The 21,466-nt window shown below is 34.8% G+C and overlaps 1 protein-coding gene across 2 annotated transcripts in view; it reads right to left on the bottom strand.

The window, feature by feature from the left end:
* Positions 1-21,466, bottom strand: part of IFT88 (intraflagellar transport 88) — a 118,435-nt gene that overhangs the window by 93,130 nt on the left and 3,839 nt on the right. The window contains exons 3-13 of one of the 2 annotated variants that reach the window (XM_036747392.1): positions 20,228-20,290; positions 19,162-19,218; positions 17,654-17,707; positions 16,925-16,988; positions 15,858-15,927; positions 14,293-14,383; positions 12,440-12,544; positions 9,094-9,196; positions 5,704-5,818; positions 2,525-2,756; positions 1,260-1,330 (exon numbers count right to left, since the gene is read on the bottom strand). In XM_036747392.1, the coding sequence (XP_036603287.1) occupies positions 1,260-1,330; positions 2,525-2,756; positions 5,704-5,818; positions 9,094-9,196; positions 12,440-12,544; positions 14,293-14,383; positions 15,858-15,927; positions 16,925-16,988; positions 17,654-17,707; positions 19,162-19,218; positions 20,228-20,290 (1,025 nt within the window). The remainder of the gene's footprint in view (positions 1-1,259; positions 1,331-2,524; positions 2,757-5,703; positions 5,819-9,093; positions 9,197-12,439; positions 12,545-14,292; positions 14,384-15,857; positions 15,928-16,924; positions 16,989-17,653; positions 17,708-19,161; positions 19,219-20,227; positions 20,291-21,466) is intronic. The other variant, XM_036747391.1, reaches the window with a different exon arrangement.

Here is a 21,466-nt window from a genome sequence, read left to right as displayed (position 1 = left end):
AGAAATGGAGATGTTTAGTCCACAGAACAGAATACTTAGGAAACACATTATCAATGGCTTCAAATATCTGAAGGGATGGCATATCCAAGAGGCATTAATGTACTTGCGTCGAAGGCCAGAACATCAACACTGGAAGTCATACAAAAGCAGATTTTTGCTTACGATAAGGAAGAGTTTCCATTCTTCTAACACTTACCAGTTAACTAACCCTGGGTAAGTCATTTAATCAGTACATCAGTTTCTTTATCTTTAAAATGAAGATAATAAAATCTAAATTATCTATTTTAAGGCATTGTTGTAAGAAAAAATATTTTTTAAATCTTAAACATCCATAGAAAAATGAGGAATTATTATTAGCAACAATTTTAACAACAAATAGAGTTATTGATCAATTAGCAAACATTTATTAAGGGTCTACTGTGTGCCAGGCACTCTGCCAAGCATTGGGGATACTAAGAAAGGCAAGTTGCAGCTCTCAAGGAACTAAGTCTAATGAGGGAGAAAACAGGACAGAATAAGCTTCACTGTAGGGTGGTAAGTTCTTGAACATTTAAGGTGTTCAAGCAAACACTTGGCAGGAGGAAGAAAAGGGATAAGCAACACTAAGAATAGACATAAAAATTACTAAAAGATTTGGCCAATGATCTGGAAATGTGCCTCCCATAAAGGAACTGGGATCCATGGTGTCAAATCACCCAGATGCATCTCCTGGTTCCATCTCCATCTCCTACGTCTCATGAAATGACCTGTTGCACCTGATTCCTCTTCTCTGTTCTCTGGAATATGGTAGAAGCTTGGCAGTGGGAATGGCTTTATGGGCAACATGGGCATAAAAATTGGATGCTAGGCCCTTCTCTGGAGACCCAAGAGGAGGGAACAAATCAAAATATTCCTTATATTGAGGGTAGCATAATTGAACTAGTAGACTATCGAGAGGAAAATAATAGCTACAGTGACATGGCAGGAGCTGTGTCCCAGTATCCATGATGAATTATGCACTCATCCCATCCTCTGCCCCCAAAACTCAGGGATTGGAAATAAGAGAGCTAACAAGAGGTGAATGTAGCTGTGTTTCTGGACTAATTCAGCAAGAGGAAAGCAAGTTAGCATGGTCATAAATGTCACAACACTATATAAATTCAATACATTAAGGTGCTGAATTTATAAAACACAATGCATTTAATAAACACAAAACTTTATAAAGTTAAAAATAAAAATTAGACTTCCAAGAATCTGAACTATTAAACACAGAATATTACCTTTCACGCTCCATTTGCCTTAGATGATCATTTTTTATAGCTTCAATCACTAAGTTAGTATGAGGATCATCCTGAAAAATAAAATTAGGAAATCCCTTCATCACTATTTGGTCATGTATGAGTTTTAACCAAACTTCATCATTACCTAGATGGTAAAATTGAGATAGAATTCTGACCTGATCTTGGAGAATAACTTAACTTTTTTATACTTTGATTTTTCCTTCAATAAAGTTACCTGTGATAACACAAATTTCTGGTCCCCCACCAAAGTTACTTAGATTGAAATAATTTTTTAAAAAAAAAGAATGGGCTAGCATATGAAACAAAATGCTCCAAAGCACCAATAATTAGAGAAGTGCAAATTAAGGCAACTCTGAGATTCTATCTCACACCCTGCAGATTGGCAAAGTTGACAAAAAAGGAAAATGACAAATAAAGGGGATAATATGAGAAAGGAGCTACATTAATACATTATTAGTAAAGCTATTTTAATTGATTAGTCTAGCCATTCTGGAAAATAATTTGGAACTATACCTCAAAATTTACTAAACTGTATGTACACTTTGACTTAGCAATACCACTACTATACTCCAAAGAGACCAGAGAAAGAGGAAAAGGCTCATACATGTAAAAATATCTGTATTAGTTCTTTTTGTGGTAACAAGGAACTAGAAACTAAGGGGATGCCCAACAGCTAGGAATGGCTGAACAAATTAAGGTATATGAATATAACTGAATATTACTGTGCCATAAGGAATAATGAAAGGGATGGTTTCAAAGAAACCTGGGAAGACTTGTATAAATTGATGCATATTAAAGTAAGCAGAACCAGAACAATTTAATATAACAATAATATCACAAAGACTGATTTTAATGAGACTCTTTTTAAGAACTCTGATCAATACAATGGTTCCAGGGGATGAATGATGAAGCATGCTATCTGCCTCCTGACAAAGAGTGACTTGGAGTGCAGAATGAAACATTTTTTGAACATGGTCAATGTGGGAATTTGTTTCTCATGGCTATGTGTAGTTGTTACAAGGGTTTTTATTTTTCTCTTTTTCAGGGATGGGGAAAGTGAAGAAAATAAAACAAATTTTAGTTTATTGAAAAAAATATATTTTTTAAAAAAGGGCCAGGTAAACAGAAGGAAAATAAGTGCTCGAGCATCTCTCTCACATGACTTAGGATTCATACATTGTTTATTTACTAACAAAATAGAAAAAAATAAAAGTTGACTACATAAAAGTCCTTTTCATACTCACGCTTGGTGAAATGTATTTGTCATCTTCATCAATTTCCAATGGAACAGCAATCAATTTTTGGAAAGCTTTCTTCATTTTTTCCCGATCTCCAACAGCAAAATAACTCAAGATCAAATTGAAGCCTGCCTTCAGATTTGGGGCCATGCTCATTATATGTTCAAATGAATTAATAGCATCTGAGTACTGACCAGTTTTAATAAATGTAACACCAATGTTTTGCATTATTTTAATCCTGAAAAAAATTCACATAATTATCTTATTAAAATTCAAAATCCCTGACATTTAACATGGCATTTAAGACTTTTCACAATTTTATCTCTACATCTTTCTCCAACCTATCTCTAAACAATTTCTTACACCAATCACATGACACAGCTAAAGCTGCTCTCTCTATAAATACTACATATTGCCACTGCTGTTCCTTTTTTCACGTGGCTGCTCCCTTCTCCTCTTCACTTGACTCTTTGCTCTATCCTTGCTCTAAGGCCCAGCCTGCTCAAGTCTTACCTTCTCCATGAAAGCCTTTCCTGAATACCTCAGGGCTTGGTGACAACCCCAGACTCAACTCCTATAACACTTATTGCCTGTATCACAATTTGATATTTAGCACATGCTACTGTGTTTTGTTATATATCTTTTTATTTAAATGTCCCAACTTTGATTAGACCATAAACTCTTCAAAGGTCAGGATTATGTTATGCCTCTTAACAGTGTCTTTTTTTTTGGGGGGGGGGGAAGAGTAAAAAGAAATTTTTGGTGCTGTAATTTTTGAAAAATTAAAAAAAACCATAATAAATAATTTTGAAAAATGTGGAACAATTTGTTTTAGGATCCAAGTTCAAGAAAAATATCTCAGTTCTCTGGCCTCATTCTGATTAACTATGCAATACTGGACAAAACATGAAATGGAACTAAACTTCAAATATACAAAATATAATGTGGTCATTTCACTGAACTGATATTTTGTGCCTTTCCATACTGAAAGAAAGGTGGAATGTTAGTACAAGAGACATTTTACAAAAAAGGGAAGGGGAATGAATATGAATTTTAGTCTAAAGTTTAAATTATAAAATATTCTGGCAAATCAATGAGTTTTAATAAGTTTGCCTACACCTATCAAATGACTGCCAGTATGTACACTGACAGAGCACTGGGCCTGGAGTCAAGAAGATCTGAGTTCAAATCTGGCCTCATAGACTTAACTGTGTCCCTGAGCAAGTCACTTAACCCCTATTTGCTTCAGTTCTTCATCTGTAAAATGGGGACACACTGGAGAAGGAAATAACAAACCATTACAGTATGTTTGCCAAGAAAACCCCATGGAGAAAATCCATGTGGTCATGTAGGGTCAGACATGACTGAACAACATCACCTACCTCCCAGGGTAACTGTAAAGAGAAAATGAGATATCTGTAAAGTACTTTGCAGACCTTAAAGTACTACATAAATAAATGCTGGCTATTATTACTATCCTCCAGAAAGCAGACTACAGGGGGTCCACCCAACATGCTAGAGGCCCTCCAGTATGTTCACATAGAACTAGAAATTAAGTGAATATCTGTATCCTCTGCATCTAGCACAGATCCGTACATATAGTACGTGCTCAATAAATGTTTGTTGTTGTTGATGATGATTCTAAATAAATTTTAATGAAAAGATACGGCACACTGAACACATCTAATGTTAGCTGCATTTTCAGAGTGGAGTCCCACAGTAGCCAGAGAAGCTATTACTAAGCAGACACTGGCTTGTAAAGTACCTTATATCCCTAGACCTACATTCTACCTACGACTCTGAAGAATATGAAAAATTCCACCTCTTCTTCTCATATATGAGATTGGGGTGATTCCTTCTCATGCAGCTTCACACCTAAATTTGCATGACAGTACTAGAAGAACCTACAACTTCTTGCGACTGTTATCTGAGATGGTCCGTAGAGCACCAATAGGTTTAGGTTTTAATTATGAAGCTTCACTATTTACTTGACCACAGAATGAATCCTTAACCATAGCCAGCAGGCAACCTTGCAAATGTATACCTTGGTCACAAGAACAATTGGTTTGAGATACTAAAAATGAATCATTAAAAATTCCAAAACAAATGAAAACACTTGTCCTTCGAACAATGAATTAGTAGAGATAACTCTGTATATGAAAGACATTAAAAAAAAGATTTGGGTTTGAATCCCACTTCTGACACTTCCTAGCCGTGTGACCCTGAGCCAGTCACTTAACCTCTCTGGGTCTCAATCCCTTCATCTGCAAAATGAAGTGTAATGTTAAGCAGGGTGGACCTTTTTTTTGTACTCTTTTCTCTTTTAGAATGCTAAAGTAATAGGACAGCTAGGTGGCACAGTGAATAGAGCAGCAGCCATGGAGTCAGGAGAATCTGAGTTCAAATCTGACCTCAGACACTTGACACACTTACTAGCTGTGTGACCTTGGCCAAGTCACTTAACCCCAACTGCCCTACCTTCCCCCCTCAAAAAAATAATAAAAAAAAGAATGTTAAAGTAATAAGGTGCCTTTGATTAAGCTTTACTAGGTGCAAAGCCCCAGGTACACACCCTTTTGCTAACTAGGTGTGAAGCCTTCAGACCCTAAGAAGGGTACAGAAACTCAGAGACTAGCATTTTTTGGGGGGCTCTCACTCACTGGAAGAGTCTTGGTGTGGAGACTCTGGTTAGTCGCTGGAGCCCCCTGGCTTTGAAAAAACCCAGATGTTGGTACTTCTCGTTTTGGTAACTATGTATGTGATGTCTTGATCAGACATAGCCTATCTGTTGAATTGTGTTATTTGCTCTGTTTATATTGGCTCTGTGTGTAATTTCTGTTTGCATTTGCTTTGAAGTTCAGGGTGCTGGCTTTTCCTCCTGAACTAAGTGAATGATGTATGTATGTTTGATTAAAGTGAAATTGTTAACCCCTTAAAATTGCTTTCCTTAGAAAAGTAGATCAAAGAACCTGTGCTGGCAGTTCTTGTTGCTGGTCTTGTTGGGTCTTACACCCCTACAGCGACTGCTAGCCACATTGTTGTTACATGTAAATAAAAATAGATGTAGTACCTACCGCACAGAACTGTTGTTAAGGCTCAAAAGACATAATCTATGTAAACTGTTTTGTAAACTTTAATGCTCCATATAAATTTCAGATTTTTTTGTTATTATGTTACAAACTCACCTCATCTCTTTATGGACACTTGGAATTTGGTCTAGAGCCATTCGATAGAATTTGATGGCTTTGGAATAATTTCTCTGTTTTAAATAAATATTTCCCATGTTTACCTTCAGTCTTCCTAATAAAAAAATTAAATGAATGAGTCACATAAAATTCTAATTTGTCTTCATTTTTTCCATGTTAGCTAAGGTATCATCAGAGGATCTTAAATATTACCTTTTCAAGCTTTTCAGTAGACTTATAAGGCTAAATATAACATTCAAGTATAAATACTAAATAGGTTTTTAAAATTTAAATCAAATTTACACATTTACATGTTAATATCCACAATAAATGAGAATTCAGTATAAAGTACAAATACGGGTATAGCACATTTAATGAAAAGATATGTTTCTTTAAAAAAAAGACCTATAAAACAAGTCATGATATCCCTAAAGATAGACATGATAAAACTAGAGATGCAGCCTTATGTGAAGTAATATGTCAGACAAAATAAATGAAGAGTAACAGCCTAGTGGATAGAGTGCTAGGCTTGGATTCAGGAAGACCTGAGTGCAAATCTAACCTCAGATACTTACTAGCTGTGTGACCTTGGGCAACTCACTTAACCTCTGTTTACTTTAAACCAGTAGAGAAGAAAATGGCAAAGAACTCCAGTATCTTTGCCAAGAAAATCCCATGGACAGTATAGTCCATAGGACCACAAAGAGTCAGATATGACTGAATGCCTAACAACAACAGTAAAAAAATTTTTTGAAGCTGAACAACTTAGCAAATTTTTAATATTAGAAAAAAAATCACACTTTTTTCCAATTTTTATTGATCCCTCTGCTTTGTTATACCCCAAACATCTCCCTACTAAGTCTTCATTTATTCAAAAAAGAAAAGTAAGCTTTTCAAAAAAGTAAAGTAACACCAGCTGACAAAGTAAAAAACTTCCTCTGACAGTATACAGATGAACATTCTTTCTGCATCAGTTACCCATTTCTCTACTCAGAAAAGTGTAAAAATCACACATTTCAGCTAAAACATTAATAATACTACTCAGAATTAATCACAAAATACAAATACTGCATCACAAACCATATTCCCTTAGGAATAAAACTTATATTATGGGGAGGTACGATCTGTGGTGTTGCTTGGCTCTTCATATTTGTACAGCAACAACTGTGCTACTAATGCACTGCTGATAGAGCAGCAAAATGGTCAAATATCTGGAAAACAATGTGGAATTATGCAAGAAAAGTTACTAAACTTTCATTTCCTTTTACCCAGCAATCCCACTTCAGAGAATATAGCTCAAAGAGGACAAGAAACTGCAAAGAAAGGCCTTTCATACACCAAATATCCACAGAAGTCTTTTTGGATGTGTTAGCAAAGATTTAGAAACAAAGTGAGTACCCATCAATTGGAAATAAGCTGAACAACAAATAGTGGTATATGAATGTAATGGCATATTTTTGTACCATAAAAAACAACAAATATAAGAATTCAGGAAAACACGGAAATACTTGTATGAACTTATAAAGAGTAAGGCAGAGCCAAGATAATACATAGCTACAGTGATACAAATTAAAACAAAACCAGAACGTAGCTGAATTTACTTTAAAGGAAATGACCAATATTAGTTTTAGAGGACAGATGATAAGAAAGATCTTCACTGGTAGAAAATGGGAGACTACAGATACAGAATGCTATATACAATGACAAAAAAAGTCTCTGGGTAAGCTAGTTTTATATATAGTTGATTCTCATCATTCACAGTACTTAGGTTCTATAAAGCTTCAAATATCGAATTAGTGAATACTGAACCATTACTCCTTTGGGAAATACAGAGGTAGGTTCTGTCAAGCCTCTAATCACAACATTTACTTTAGCACTTTTCAGAGCAAACTCACGTAGAGATCAGCATTTCCTCTTCCTTTTTCTGGATGCACCATATTGTTGATTCATTAATATTCAGTTCACAGCCAACAATACTAAAACTCATGCCTGACTTAAGTTTATTTAACACACATATTTTCTCCATAAGGCACATTACAGACTTCTTGAGCTTAGGAACACCAGAGAGTTCTTCAGCACTATACTAGGGTGACACTATAAACAGTGAAATCACCAACAAAAAGTACAAAAATGCAAAAAAAAAAAAAGTGGCACTAAAATAGGAAAAAAAGGAAATTTGTTTACATACAGTACGAGAGCATCGCCTTGTTCAACCTCAGCTGGGACCATCTACACTGTGTGACTCAAAGTTTTCACCATTCTGTGCACGTCCATGAATGACCACAAAAGTGGCTCAAGTATTGACTCTGGGGTCATAAACAAATTTTAGACAGTAGGCAAATTCACTAATATGAATTCTGAGAATAATGAGGTTCAACTGTAGCCGTTTCTTTGTTACATGAGAAGATTTTGAGGGGATTGGAATACCCTTGGAAATATCTGTGTTATGAAAGACAAAAGGCATCAATAAAACTTTAAAACATAAAGAGCTATATTTATTTCATCTCAGATTAACACAGATGAAAGAGTACTAAACTTGGAGTCAGGAGATCTGGGTTAAGAGTTATGCCTTACAAGCTACATGATCCTGGGAAAGTCATTTAATGTCTAAAAGCCTTTGTTCTCTCATCTGCAAAATGGGAATAATACCTATTTCAGAAGGCTACTATATGAAAAACATCTTTTATATCACAAAGCATTATATGAATAAGCTTTTATTGTTATTACCAACTAAATGTTGCTTTCAGTGAGGTACTATGCTTTATGCTATCAGCTGGCTTTATAATGAGCACTTCCATAATATATTTCTGTAAATACAGATTCTTACATAAAGGGTTTCCTTCAGGAGTGTGCTGGAGCTAGCTTGAACTAGCTCTCAAGAGCTGACTGTTAAATTTTTCAGTGTGAGCATTTATACATAGGAAATTGGCAAATGCTACAAATAAGGACTTAATTTTTTTTAATTGTCTACACTTAAGCGCTAGAGAAAATGTTAATATAGCAAATTGTAATTAAAAATGTATTGTGCATACATTTCCTCACAAGAAAGCTGGTTGTTAAACATTTACTAGCACACTCCTGATTCCCTTTATACTGGGAGTATCTAAATAATAATAATCTACTGAACCATAAATTTGGATTTTTATGTACAGATTAGTGGCCTCCATATCTATTTGAGCTTGATATCACTGAATTAAAAGCCTTCTGAAGTCTCTTCAAAAACCTACAAACCTATGATAATAACAATAATAAATAATGTCATCAAAGCTACAAAATTATAAATCACAGACATGAATGGGATTATTTGTTATATTATATATAAACAACTTTGGAATAAGCTGATCACAATATAAAAAAGAAACTGCCAATATTTTAGAAAGGTATACCTACCTGCATTGCTAAACATTTTATTCTTCACTATAACTTGATATGTGTTTAGTGCTTCAGCATACATTTCATTAGCTGAATATTGACTGGCCAAATTGAAAAGAACCTAAAGAAATTTTTAAAAAGAATAAATATGACAACCATTATTATCTTATAACAAGGCTAGCTACTTAGAACAAGGCACCTTTTAAAAATAAGCTAAAACAGCAACTATTTACCAACATGATTAGGAACCAAAATAAGGAGATAAAGAATATTATGCCTTAAAAATGAAACAGATTTTTAAAAATGCTTTGTTATATGGAATGGCTCTCTGGAAAAGGGGAAGGAAAAGGATAGAAGAAAGTTACGTGAAAACAAAAGATAGCAATAAAAATTCATTTTTAAAAAGAACTAGAGAGTTAATTTACATGAGTACCCTTAAGAAGTCATTATTTTTCGGTTTATCTCTAAATAAAATTAATGCTCACAGTCTGTTTCTTTCAAACAGACTTGTAGAGAATACATGTCTATCAATGATTGTGAAAAAAAATAAGCAAAGTATTAAGTCTTGCTTAGTAAGCCATTCGCTAAATGCAAATTAGGCATAGCCTAGAAATGTATTACTTCTTCAAGACCTTCAAGGAAGCATTTTGTAAATTATTTAAGTTACTGAATAATCCTGAATTAAGTTTTTAGAGGTCAAAAAGAGCCAATTAAATTATGATCTATTCAAAGCTGCTATAGAAAGCCTAAATGACAGGAATTTCACAACCATCAGAGATCTCATGCCTCTAGGAACCACAGGCACCTAAAGGCTTTTGCTGCCAGAGACCGAAAGATTGAAATCTTAAAATTTATTCCATGTATATCATATCTTTCAAATATGTTTCATCTCTGGTCATTTGAGTAGGCTATGGAGCTGGCATCAAGTTCCCCAAAGATCCAATCACCACAGTCGTCATATGCCATTGCAAGGATCTCAGAACCAAAAGTGATCCTGAGTCTCATGGAGCCAGAGATGGTAGAAGTCCTGCACTAAAAGAAACTCATATCCATGAAAGATCCCAAGCTTCAGAGAGCGAGAGCCACCAAAGGACTGTACTGAAGGAGACTTGCAGAGTCTTTGAGCAGAGACATCAAGATTCCCAGACTCAAGAAATTAACAGTGGTTAAGAGGGCTCAGGGAACAGGAGCCAAGTGCTTTCTCCACACGTAGGATATTTTCTTCACAGCCCTCATCTACCACCATCTTGAGATGAGGTTACAAGGCTGGTGAGAAGTGTGAGTTTAATCTAGTCAGGGAACTATCCCCTCCAGCAATGGCTGTTTCTCTTTCTCTCAACTCCCACTCCTGCCCTCCTAAAATGGATATTTCAGTATAGATGTTGATATCCCCACAAATACACCGACCTCTAATTTCATCAATCTCCAATTCCATGGAGTCCTGACTCCAATTTCTATCTTCAAGTCCACCTCCGCCACACATAGGGATACTCACATCTTAGGTTGCACCATCACCATAACTATGATTTAAATCTAAAATTCTTCTCTCATCATAACTTCTTATGCTTCTGCCTCTCCCTCTGCCTCCCTAGTCCTACTCTAACCATGTGAATTCCATTCTCACATCATCAAACACCTTCTGTATATCTCTACCAGGATGTCTCAGAAGCATGTCCAAGATAGAACTCATCTTTTCCCCCAAGACTTTATTCCTTCTCCAAACTTTACCATTTCTTTTGAGAGTACTATCATCCTCCCAATCACCTAAACTTGATAAACTTGGATCCATCCCGATTTTTTCCTTCTCTCTCCTCCCTCAATCAGTTGCCAAGTTTTGTAAACTCTACCTTGCCAACATTCCCACATCTGTCCACTCTGCATTCAACCTCCATCTTAGTTCAGATCTTCATTACCTCTTTTTTTCGGGGGGGAGGGGCAGGGCAATTGGGGTTAAGTGACTTGCCCAAGGTCACACAGCTAGTACATGTGTCAAGTGTCTGAGGTCACATTTGAACTCAGGTCCTCCTGACTCCAAGGCCGGTGCTCTACTCACTGCGCCACCTAGCTGCCCAGATCTTCATTACCTCTTATCTGTACTATTGTAATAGTGTCCTAATTGGTGTCTCTACTTCTAACCTCTTCTTTTCCAGCAGAGGATTTTCTTTACATAGCTGTCAAACTAATATCCCCTATACATAAGTCTGACCAATGCCATTCCCTTATTAAACAAACAAATGAAAAACTTCAGTCATTCTTATTGCCTACTGGATAAAATACAAACTCCTTAGTCTAAAATGCAAACCTCTACAATCTGATTTTCACTCACCTTTGCAAACTTGTTCTTATTATTCCTCTTCATCAATTCTACATTCCAGCCAAACTGACCTACTAACTATTCCCTAAATTTGGCATCCCATTGCATTTCTTCTTTGCATAGGATATCCCCCATACTTGGAATGGACTGTCTAGAATGTATTTTGTCTTCACTTCTACCACTCAGAATCTCTAACTTCCTTCAAGGCTCAACTCAGATCCACCTCTTCTGTGAAGCCTGATTCCTTCCAATTTATAGTATTCTAATTATCTTGTCTTTGTGTACATGTTGCAATCTCCACTCCTAGCCCTTACCCCATAGTAAAATGTTAAGTTCCTTGGAGGCAAAGACGTGTGTTTTTGTCTTTGTATTCCCGATGGTTAGCCCAGCACCTTATGTGTAGGCACTTAAGTGTTTATTAAATTGAAAAGAACACACTAAAAATAACAGACATAAACATAAAGGTAATATTTTAGGCAACTCTTTCAAAATTAAACCTTCATTTTCTCAAATTTCTTATGATAAAAAGACTATGTTTACTGGCAGAAAGTAATTTCCAACAACGGTGTACATACCTTTGGGAAAAATTTCTTATGATAAGAAAACTATGTTTACTGGCAGAAAGTAATTTCCAACATGGTATATATACCTTTGGGAAAATCCACTTAGAACAAGAAGCAAATAGTGCTGGCAATCAGGCAGTTCTACCTTTTTTCCATCCCTTACACAGCCTATTTTACTTGCCTTTGTTTACTATTGCTTGCCAGACACAGTAACACCTCATGTAATACAGTCTTGTTATTTTGCAACAATGTTGTCAATACATTAAACCAACCTTACAATAATGTTTCAAAACCCCACTCGCATCTGGCCTTACACTTGAATTAGACAGGAAGCCCTGATCTGAGCTAACTTTTCTATATAACATTGTTTCATTTAACAATATCTTTTCCACAGAACTAATTAACAAAGTCAAGTGGATTAGGCCTGCACTGTAATCCACAAACAATACAGAGGACAATTTAACTTCACAGACATTTCAGCACTTACAGAGTAAGTTAAGTCCAAGTTGATGTTTTCAGGAGTTGTCACTTGTTCACGTTGTCTCACCAGTACTCTCTCTTTTCTTCCTGCATCTTTTGCTTTTTCTAGGGCCTTAAATCACACAATTTTTAACTGTTTTTGAACTTTTAGCTACTTCTATATAATGACTACATGATTTTATATAGGAGCTTACAAAGTATCAACATTTTTCCTAAAGATACAAAAACTCACACAGCTTGTAGTTCAAGTCACCAATTTTTAAGAGAAACAAACAGTATGTTTTCTTAATAATATAAATAACTGAATTAGCAAATACTTTTAAAGCAAAAAAAAAATTTGATGGTGAGTCAGCAGATAACTAGGATATGAGAGAAGCTCTGTTCTGGTACAATATTTCTATTGACCACATGAAGACAATGACAGCATGCCTATCAAATTTCAGGATGACATGAAGTTGTAAAGGGTAGTTTATATGTTGGATTAATGAGTCAGCATCCAAAAAGATTGTAACAAGCTAGAATTATGGGCCAAACTGTACAAGATAAAGTTTATTTACTGTGGATAAATGTAATCTCGTATTTTGGTTCAAAAAGTCAATTACATAAACACAGGATGAGGGACAGATAGCCCTAAATTCATGTGGAAAAGATTGGGGTTTTTTGTTGACTGGGGTTTAACGTGAGTACTAGCACTCGGAACAAGGGAGGTGGTAGTCTCATTGTATTCTATGCTGGTCAGACCAAACTTAGAAAACTGTTTAATTTGGGGCACTACATTTTAAACTCAAGGTAACAAACTGAAGCACATTTGGAGAACAGCATCTAGTATCATTAGAAGACAAAAACCAACGTATAGAAGGAAAAGCTAAAGAAATTAGGGGTGACTTAGAGAAAATTGAGGGGAAGGAGGGGAGTAACAGGGGAAGGACAAAATAAATCATGTTTAAATTTGAAAAGCTGCCAAATGACAGAGACTTACTTTATCAGATTACAGAAAAATCATCAATAGGCAAAAGCTACAAGGAATTGGATTTCTGAGAATCAGAATTCTAGAAGTAAGGGACAGCTCTGACGTTAACCAAAGTCCTTCATTTTACAGATGAAGAGACAACAAGAGAAGTTAAATGACTAGAACCTAGGTATACTGATTCCTAATCCAGTGCTTTTTATGCCATCCAATGAATGCTTCTCATTTTAATAGTAAACAAATAACTGAATGTGCTGTCATAATCACAAATTGTTTCTATAAGAAAGTAATTAAACTACTAAAATCATTTAAATATTTCCTTAAAACTGAAAACGAAAGTCCACAGGCTTTGCAAACTTTATTATTTGCTCCTGTAGCTCATAAAATGATGGCCATTATAAAAGCCGAAAGTAGTGGAAAAAAAAGCAGAGAGAATCTATGAAGACTACTCATAGTTTTACAGAATCGACAATTTCATTTTCTAAAAAAAAAAAAAAAAAGTTTTAATAATGCCCTGAGATACAACCAGAAATGAGATAGCAGAGCTGCAAATGACTAGGCATCAGAAAAGACAGACAGGCAGGCAGACCAACCAACAAAAAGGCAGCAGTTCCTTTCAGGCTTTAGAAAGCAAGTATCTATGGCTCTATCTTCACTAAAGCATTAAATCCAGTCAGACAATGAAGAAAAGAATTCTAAAATATCTTGACAAATTGGCCAAATTAGTCTTAATATCACAGCCTAAGAGAAAGATTTACAATCCAGTGTGGGAAGTCAAAAACTTCATTTTAAATAAAACAACAGTTTCAAAAACTTCATTTTAAAGTAAAAGAACAGGATTCTATGTTCTCATAAATTATATAATCTTAATTCCTATGAGTCAATGCACTTACCAATTTTAAGTCTCCACAACTGTTGGCAATACAGCTTTCTTCTACCAACTCATTTACTTTTTTTTCTAATTGTCTAATTTTTTCTTCTGGACTGAAATTAAATTTTGCAAGCTATTATTTAAAGCAGTAAATTACCCAAAATAATAATTAATATTTGATAGACTGTAACTCTATCTTGTGAAAATTTAAGAAAACTCCATTACCATTACACAATTTTACACAATTTATTCTTATTTCAGATCCTGTGACAAATGGACACTATAGACAAAAAGGTTATATCCTTTGACAAGCAAAATTGAAGTATGTGTCATTTATTAGAAAAAATTTCAAAACACTTATTACCAGAGAGAAACTACATGTGAAATTAAATTTCTAACTGCATAAAGGATTTTAAAGAAACAGGTTCCAGGAGTGCAAAATCACAATCTGAAAAGGCTAGAATCAATAAGATAACTGTGATAGCTGTATCACTGCAAAGTTAATCTCTCAAAATAACAAATTAACTCTTTCCAATATCATCTTCTTTAAGCAAGACAGACTACACTCTATGTATAACAACTCCTAAATGAAGTTTTCCCAAATGAATGGACTGGCAGATGAACCACTTGGCTCCCTCACTTCACCTGTCACCAAAAGGACTTTTTTTTAAGAGGGTTGTTAAAAGTGTAGTTTAATCAATTAAGTCATGTTCTCTGATGAACCTTACAGTTATGATATTAATGTAATTCATTTTCAAGGAGTTTAGGACTGTATCATGAAGGATAGTGGTTATTTTTAAGTTTATCATTGTAAGCTATTCCCACTGTCCTAAAGACTTTAATAAATTCATTTTTGCATGCTACTTGTAGGAAAGTTGAAGTTTAAAAAATGTACAAGGATGTTCTGAAGACTTTGTAAACAACTAGTCTATTCTACAGATGGCCAGAAAAATGTAAAACTTAAATGAAGATTTAATAACTAGAAGAATTGTCCTTATACCCAGAAGAAACAAAAGCATCTTAAAGTTAGTGATAAAAAAATTCTATTAATCAAAAAATATTCTATTAATAGTACAATCCAATCTTTCAGGGTTTTAAGTATAGCAATTTCAAAAAAGTCTGACCTGCTAGATACGTAGATTATTGATAACCAAACCTTGAATCCACATCAACTTCAAGGAAATTTTTTTTAGCTCATTGTCTCTCTCTCTAGATTAGCATAAAAGCTAGTTAGTGTTACAGGAAAATTGACTTTTCAATGTTAGTTTGACAACCTGAAATGTGTAGGTCATAGTTTTATCATATTTTTCAAGAAGCATTTTTAAAACTATTATTTCATATTTATAACATCATTTTAGTCATGTGGGCTTCAAAGGAAGGTGATACCAGTATTCATAAAAATTAAAATATTTAAAAATATATCACCCAGCACACACATGAATATTATTCTTAGGTGAGTTTCCCACAAATTCCAATAAACAAAGACTGTGTTATGAATATTATACTGATGCTGATTTTAAAAATACTTATGCAGCATACACTTTTTTTAAAAACCCCTCCAACTAAAAACAGTAACAAACTACATACCTGTCTTCATTTTTAGCTTCTAATGGAGGGGCAGGGCCTCTGGACTGACCAAGAGGGTCAAAAGCAGAACCTGAGAAATTGGGAAATTTTATTAAATTTGCAATTCACCATAATGGACCCAACAACGAAGTAGGACTTAGGTCTCCAAAATAACATCATTGGATAAGTTACTTAATTTTTCTAGTTGCTATATGAATATAAAATTTATAAATAATAAATGTTTTGAATTTCATTATGTTTATACACTATTTTGAGAATATAGATAAAAGGAGTCCTTAATATACACCATGTATTTTGTGGGTTTTAAAAAAAAGTTAAGATGTAAAGATATTAGTGGGGAACCTTTTTTTAAATATCAAGAAAAATTATGAATAACAAACAAGTCTAATTTTTTAAGAATACAACAAACACAAATCACCAACTTAGAAAAAATGAGGAGGGCAAAAAAAAAATGATCAAAAATCATGATGCACAATTCTACGCCAATAAATTTGATATCCTAAAAGAACTGGTATTTATCTTTAAAAGAGTAAAATACCAAAACTAACTAAAAAACTAAACAGACCAATCCCAGAAGAAATCAAACAGGCCCTGAAAGAATTTCTTCGCAAGTAAGACACAGAACAGAGCCAAATTTAGAAGCAAATTCTACTTGATTTTTAAAGAACAAGTTATCATATGGCAAAAAGAAAAGAGCAAGTGACAGTCTACATTCTCCACTGGTAACTTTACAATGTCATGAGAAAGCAAGAAAAGACCCCATCACATTAGGTTGACCTCCAAGGTCAACTTATGGGAGGATATGAACAAGAGCATCACAAGATGGACAGGCATGGAGGGGTTGTAATCTGTATCACTGGAGGGAATACCTACAACAAGAGATCACAGATCCATTTGAGTATTTTAAGTGTGTTTTTATGTATAGTTACATATAGTTGTATATGTATTGTTTAATATATATGCTTATATAGATACACACACATGTACATACACACCACAGAGGAATACATATGCACAAACAATATACAAACTAGAGAAAATTAATTAGGAGAAATGGTATAACAAACCTCTTAAAGCTGCTTTTGTGAAACCAGCTGCCCTTACCGCTGTCATAGGGCGAGCAACTCCATCCTTAAATTAATAAAAACCATTATAAGATTATTTTATAAATAAAAGATTGATCTTATGCTAAACTATTTAAAAGTTAAGATGCATCAAATGTTGACTATTTGAATTTTAGTAACTGTTGGCCTGATTCTCCCCTTCTTGTGCTTCACTAGCCACCTGTGCAGCCAAAGAGAAGCCTGCCCTTACTTTCATCAAATTCTGACTCTGACAAAAATTTATTCTCTATTTAACTAGAAAATTCACTTTACCTAGTACTTGGCAGTTAGTGTTTATTATGGTTTCCTACAAGGCTCTGAAATTTACACAGAAAATTTGAAAGAGGCAGCAAAGGAACAGTATGTCCTGGAAATTACCATGCCAGCATACTGCTGGTCCTGTGCCCAACCCTCAAATCAGGTTTTATTTCTAAACACTGTATTAAATTATCTAGCAACTTGAAAGAAAATATAAGGGAAAGTATCTTCCTCATGTAAATCTAAGAAGGCCCTTCCCTTCCTCACAAATTGATACCAGTTAAATCTCTAACCCACAGATTAGAGAATTAAGCTCATTATATAAGTAACATTTTGCTCAAAAACTAATAATTCAAAAGTATGAAAAGAAAACTTTACTGGCACTATTCTAGGTACTTTAAAAGAAAGCCACAGAATAAACAAGTCCCAAGTTACCTGAATAGCCCCTGTCATTGGCCTCCCCAGTGATGATGTCAGTGATGTTTTAGACTAACAAACAGAAAAATTCAGTTAGTTTAAATGATTCTGAAAACATTTATCTTTAACCTTGTTTACCCACAGTAGTGAGGGCTTTAATGATAATAAATAAGTACCAAATCCCACTTCCTTCATCATTATGGCTCAGACTAATTTCGAATCACTCTCAACCACGACAAACAACATGGTACAGTGGAAACCACAATAAGCTTGTAGTCAGAAGACATGGGTTCAAGCCATGGCTGTGATGCTTGCTAGATATGTATCCTAACATAATTCACTTCACTTTTCTAAAACTGTTTCTTCTTCTGTAAAATGGGAAGGATAGTATTTGTATTACCCAAAGGATGAGATTCTTACAAGAAAACTTTAGATAGCATGATATCAATATGAGTGGTTATTCCATGTGTGCCTTCAAAAAAAGCACCAAAACCCATCCTATGCATGATGCCTACTCAATGTGACTTATAATAAGATACCGTATATCCATATGCCATAAGAAACCATAATAAGATCCATGGTTCTGTTTCATGGTCACTCACTTACTAAAAGAAAAGGCTAATGTAGGAGTTGGTGATCTTCATGGGCAAACAATTTCTCTGAACCTTCATTTCCTCACCCATAAAACTGAGAAAATAATGCCTCTTGTGCCCATGTCAGTGTTGTCATGAGGATGAAATGAGATAAATATGCAAAAGGCTTTGAAAACTTTAAAGTACTGTACAAATATCAGTTATTCTCATTATCCTATACTGTGCCCACAGATCTCTTTAAGTCCCTTTTATTCTGAGGATCAAGAAGGGGACTCATAGGAGTCCAGAGTGCCATTAGACCAATCTATCATTTTTTCTCAAATCTTAGATAATTTTACCTACTCTATATATAACATGTAGGAAAGGAACATACAGACAACTGATAACTTGGGCTATGTTGCAAAAGTGTATCAGTGTATAATTTATATCTGCTTTCTGATCTCATATAGGCACTTCTAATGCTCTTGCACCTAAACAAGACCCAAATATACGGTTCTGGGACACCTTCTCTGTATTTCACTTTCACATTTACTACTTCTTAGGTGTTTTACATTCAAAATGTTCTAACATTCACAAGGCAAAAGTCAAGCATCCATATAAAATAAAAGAATGAAATCTATTCTGGGCTTGAGTATAATCTAGAAAAATCAAGAGGTAAATTTTGTGACCACAGGAAGTGAAGGGAAACCAATAATAAATACACACTCAAAATAGGAATTGACCATACTTGATGCTCTAACAACCTGCCAAATTAGCTGAAGGGCACGTAATACAGAGAACTGGTGGAGGGGGCACAACTGTACTTTGGAAAATGTCTTTGAGTGCTCATGATGCTTTTAAGGACAGAAGAGTAACCCCCATTGGTAAGGCCTGTGCTTTAAAGGTTTGAAGAGGAAAAAGTCCACTTAATAGCTTCATTGAAATAAAACTGACCCCATATCCAGTGGCTATCGGTCGAGTTGCTGCTGTGTTGGGTATTTTGGCAGTTATCTTGAGGAAAAAAGAAAAATAAAGTAATTTATAAAATTAATGTGTTTTTATAAGCTAGGAAAACAGAATCTGTCAAGGAAATGGAAAAGAGAGGGTCATGAATAAGGACTTTTTTATATTATGTACAAGAGTTCATACATGGCTAATTAAAATTTTACTTCTTAGGTGCTCAGGCACAATCATAAAATAAGAGAAGAGGCAGATCACTTTCTCACTTTAGGACTCAGAGAATCACAAAATCTCAGAGTTGGAAATTTCCTCAGAGGACTAGCCCAATTCATTCCTAGCTAGGAATGTGTCTCTACAATGTCCCTGTTAAATAATCATCCGGCCTCCATTTGAGGACTTCTAGTAAAAGGAGAAGTGCAGCTAGGTGGCTCAGTGGATAGAGCACTGGGACTGGAGTCAGGAAGACCAAAGTTCAAATATGGCCTCAGACACTTACTAGCTATGTGACCCTGGGCAAGTCACTTAAGCCTGTCTGCCTCAGTTCCTTATCTGTAAAATAAGCTGGAGATATAAATGGCAAACCACTCCAAAAAAAAAAAAAAACCCAAACCCAAATGGGGTCATGAAGAGTTAGACACGACCGAACAGGTAAAGGCGAACCCATTATGTCCTGTGGTATATCTGTTCCATTTTTGGACAGTTCTGTGACCTTCTCTATCAACTGCTTCTGGTTCTGATTTATGAAGATGTGCTGTTGATTGTTAATGAGGAATTGATGTGGGTTATGCTCTGGTGAAAATACATGAACTCTTCCAGGCTACTTGGGATCATTTAGTTTAGTACAATGGAATGATGCTTTAGTATGTGATCTCCCAATAACTTGAGGAATTAAACCATCACATCATTCTCTACTAATAACTCATATGATTAACAAAATTAGAAAAATAAAGCATATTTCAAACAATTAGTGGTTTAGACTAACCTCTGTTTTATAAAAGTGTCTGTATTTGCAAGCATGTAAACAACTCCTTCAATTTCCTATATAACAAAATTTACTTACTGGAGGTCTCCTGCCATGACTAGTTCTCACAGCCTGCTGAAACGCTGTATCATTTTCCAATTCCTAAAATTAAAATGTATATGTTTAGCATTTAACATAAATTAGGGATTGAAAAAGGGTAAAATTTAATTGCCTATCTAAAACTTTGTGTCTTTCAAAACCTTCCACAATCTGGCTTACCCTAACCATCTAACCACGATTTCCTATTACTATCATATACAAACATCCTTAATCTTATTATACAGGTTTTCTTACTACCATTTTTATAGCTTTGGCTTGTGCTAGTCCTCTCAGTAAACATTTCCTGATTGCTTGAAGAGAAATAAAAAATAAAAATGTGTCTTTCCATACTGTCTAGTGTGGTGTTTAGTGGAAAGAACACTCAGCTTGGAGTCATTGGACCTAGATTCAAGTGAGACATTTACTTTACTACCTGAGGCAAATCACTTAAGTTCTCAGATCCTATCTGTAAAATAGGGATAAAGTACTTAAATTACCTGCGTAGCCAAATTGTTGTGATAATTTAATGAGGTCATTTATGTAAAATGCTTTGTAAACCTTAAAAGCACAATGTAAACAAATATCAATTATTATTACCAACTTTTCAAAATCTGAAGATACAGAAAAGATAAATGTACAGTTTGCTAAAATACTAGGTTAGTATGTTTTAGGAGATGATTTCATTATTTATATGCATTTTCCTTCATTAAAAAAAAAACAGACTTTTATGGTTCTCATTGAACCATAAAATATAATGTAACTTTTCTAACATTTGAATATTAATGACTGCCAGCCTGATTCTCTTCTCTCCAGGAGCTTTTTATACCTCATGAGTATTCCTTTCTCCATCCAATCCTTTTTTTGATTTCAGTGGACCACTGATTTATATAGATACAGAGTGCCCCTAAAGTCTTAGTTTTACCCAGCTTTTAAGCTCCTAAAGGTTAAAAGGGCAGGAAGGGTTTTGGGGCCTCCTGTATCTAGATGCAGCCATGATGCTCCAGACCACTGTAGTGATATGGTCAGACTGTATTTTAGGAAGATCAATTTGACAGCTGAGTGGGGAGAAATTTGAGGCTGGGTGACCAATCAAAAGAGTCTATTGTAATAGTTCAGCTGTGTAATGATGAGGGTCTACATCATGGTAGGTACAATGTCACAGGAGATAAAGAGTTACATGTGAAATATGTTACGAATGTAGAATTGACTGGACTTGACAACTCATTGGATATAGGAAAG

The sequence above is a fragment of the Trichosurus vulpecula genome, chromosome 2, assembly GCF_011100635.1.
Source record: "Trichosurus vulpecula isolate mTriVul1 chromosome 2, mTriVul1.pri, whole genome shotgun sequence".
In the NCBI taxonomy this organism is placed as follows: domain Eukaryota; kingdom Metazoa; phylum Chordata; class Mammalia; order Diprotodontia; family Phalangeridae; genus Trichosurus; species Trichosurus vulpecula.
The sequence above is the reverse complement of the archived record's forward strand: the minus strand, read 5'-3'. Positions and strand labels throughout refer to the sequence as shown.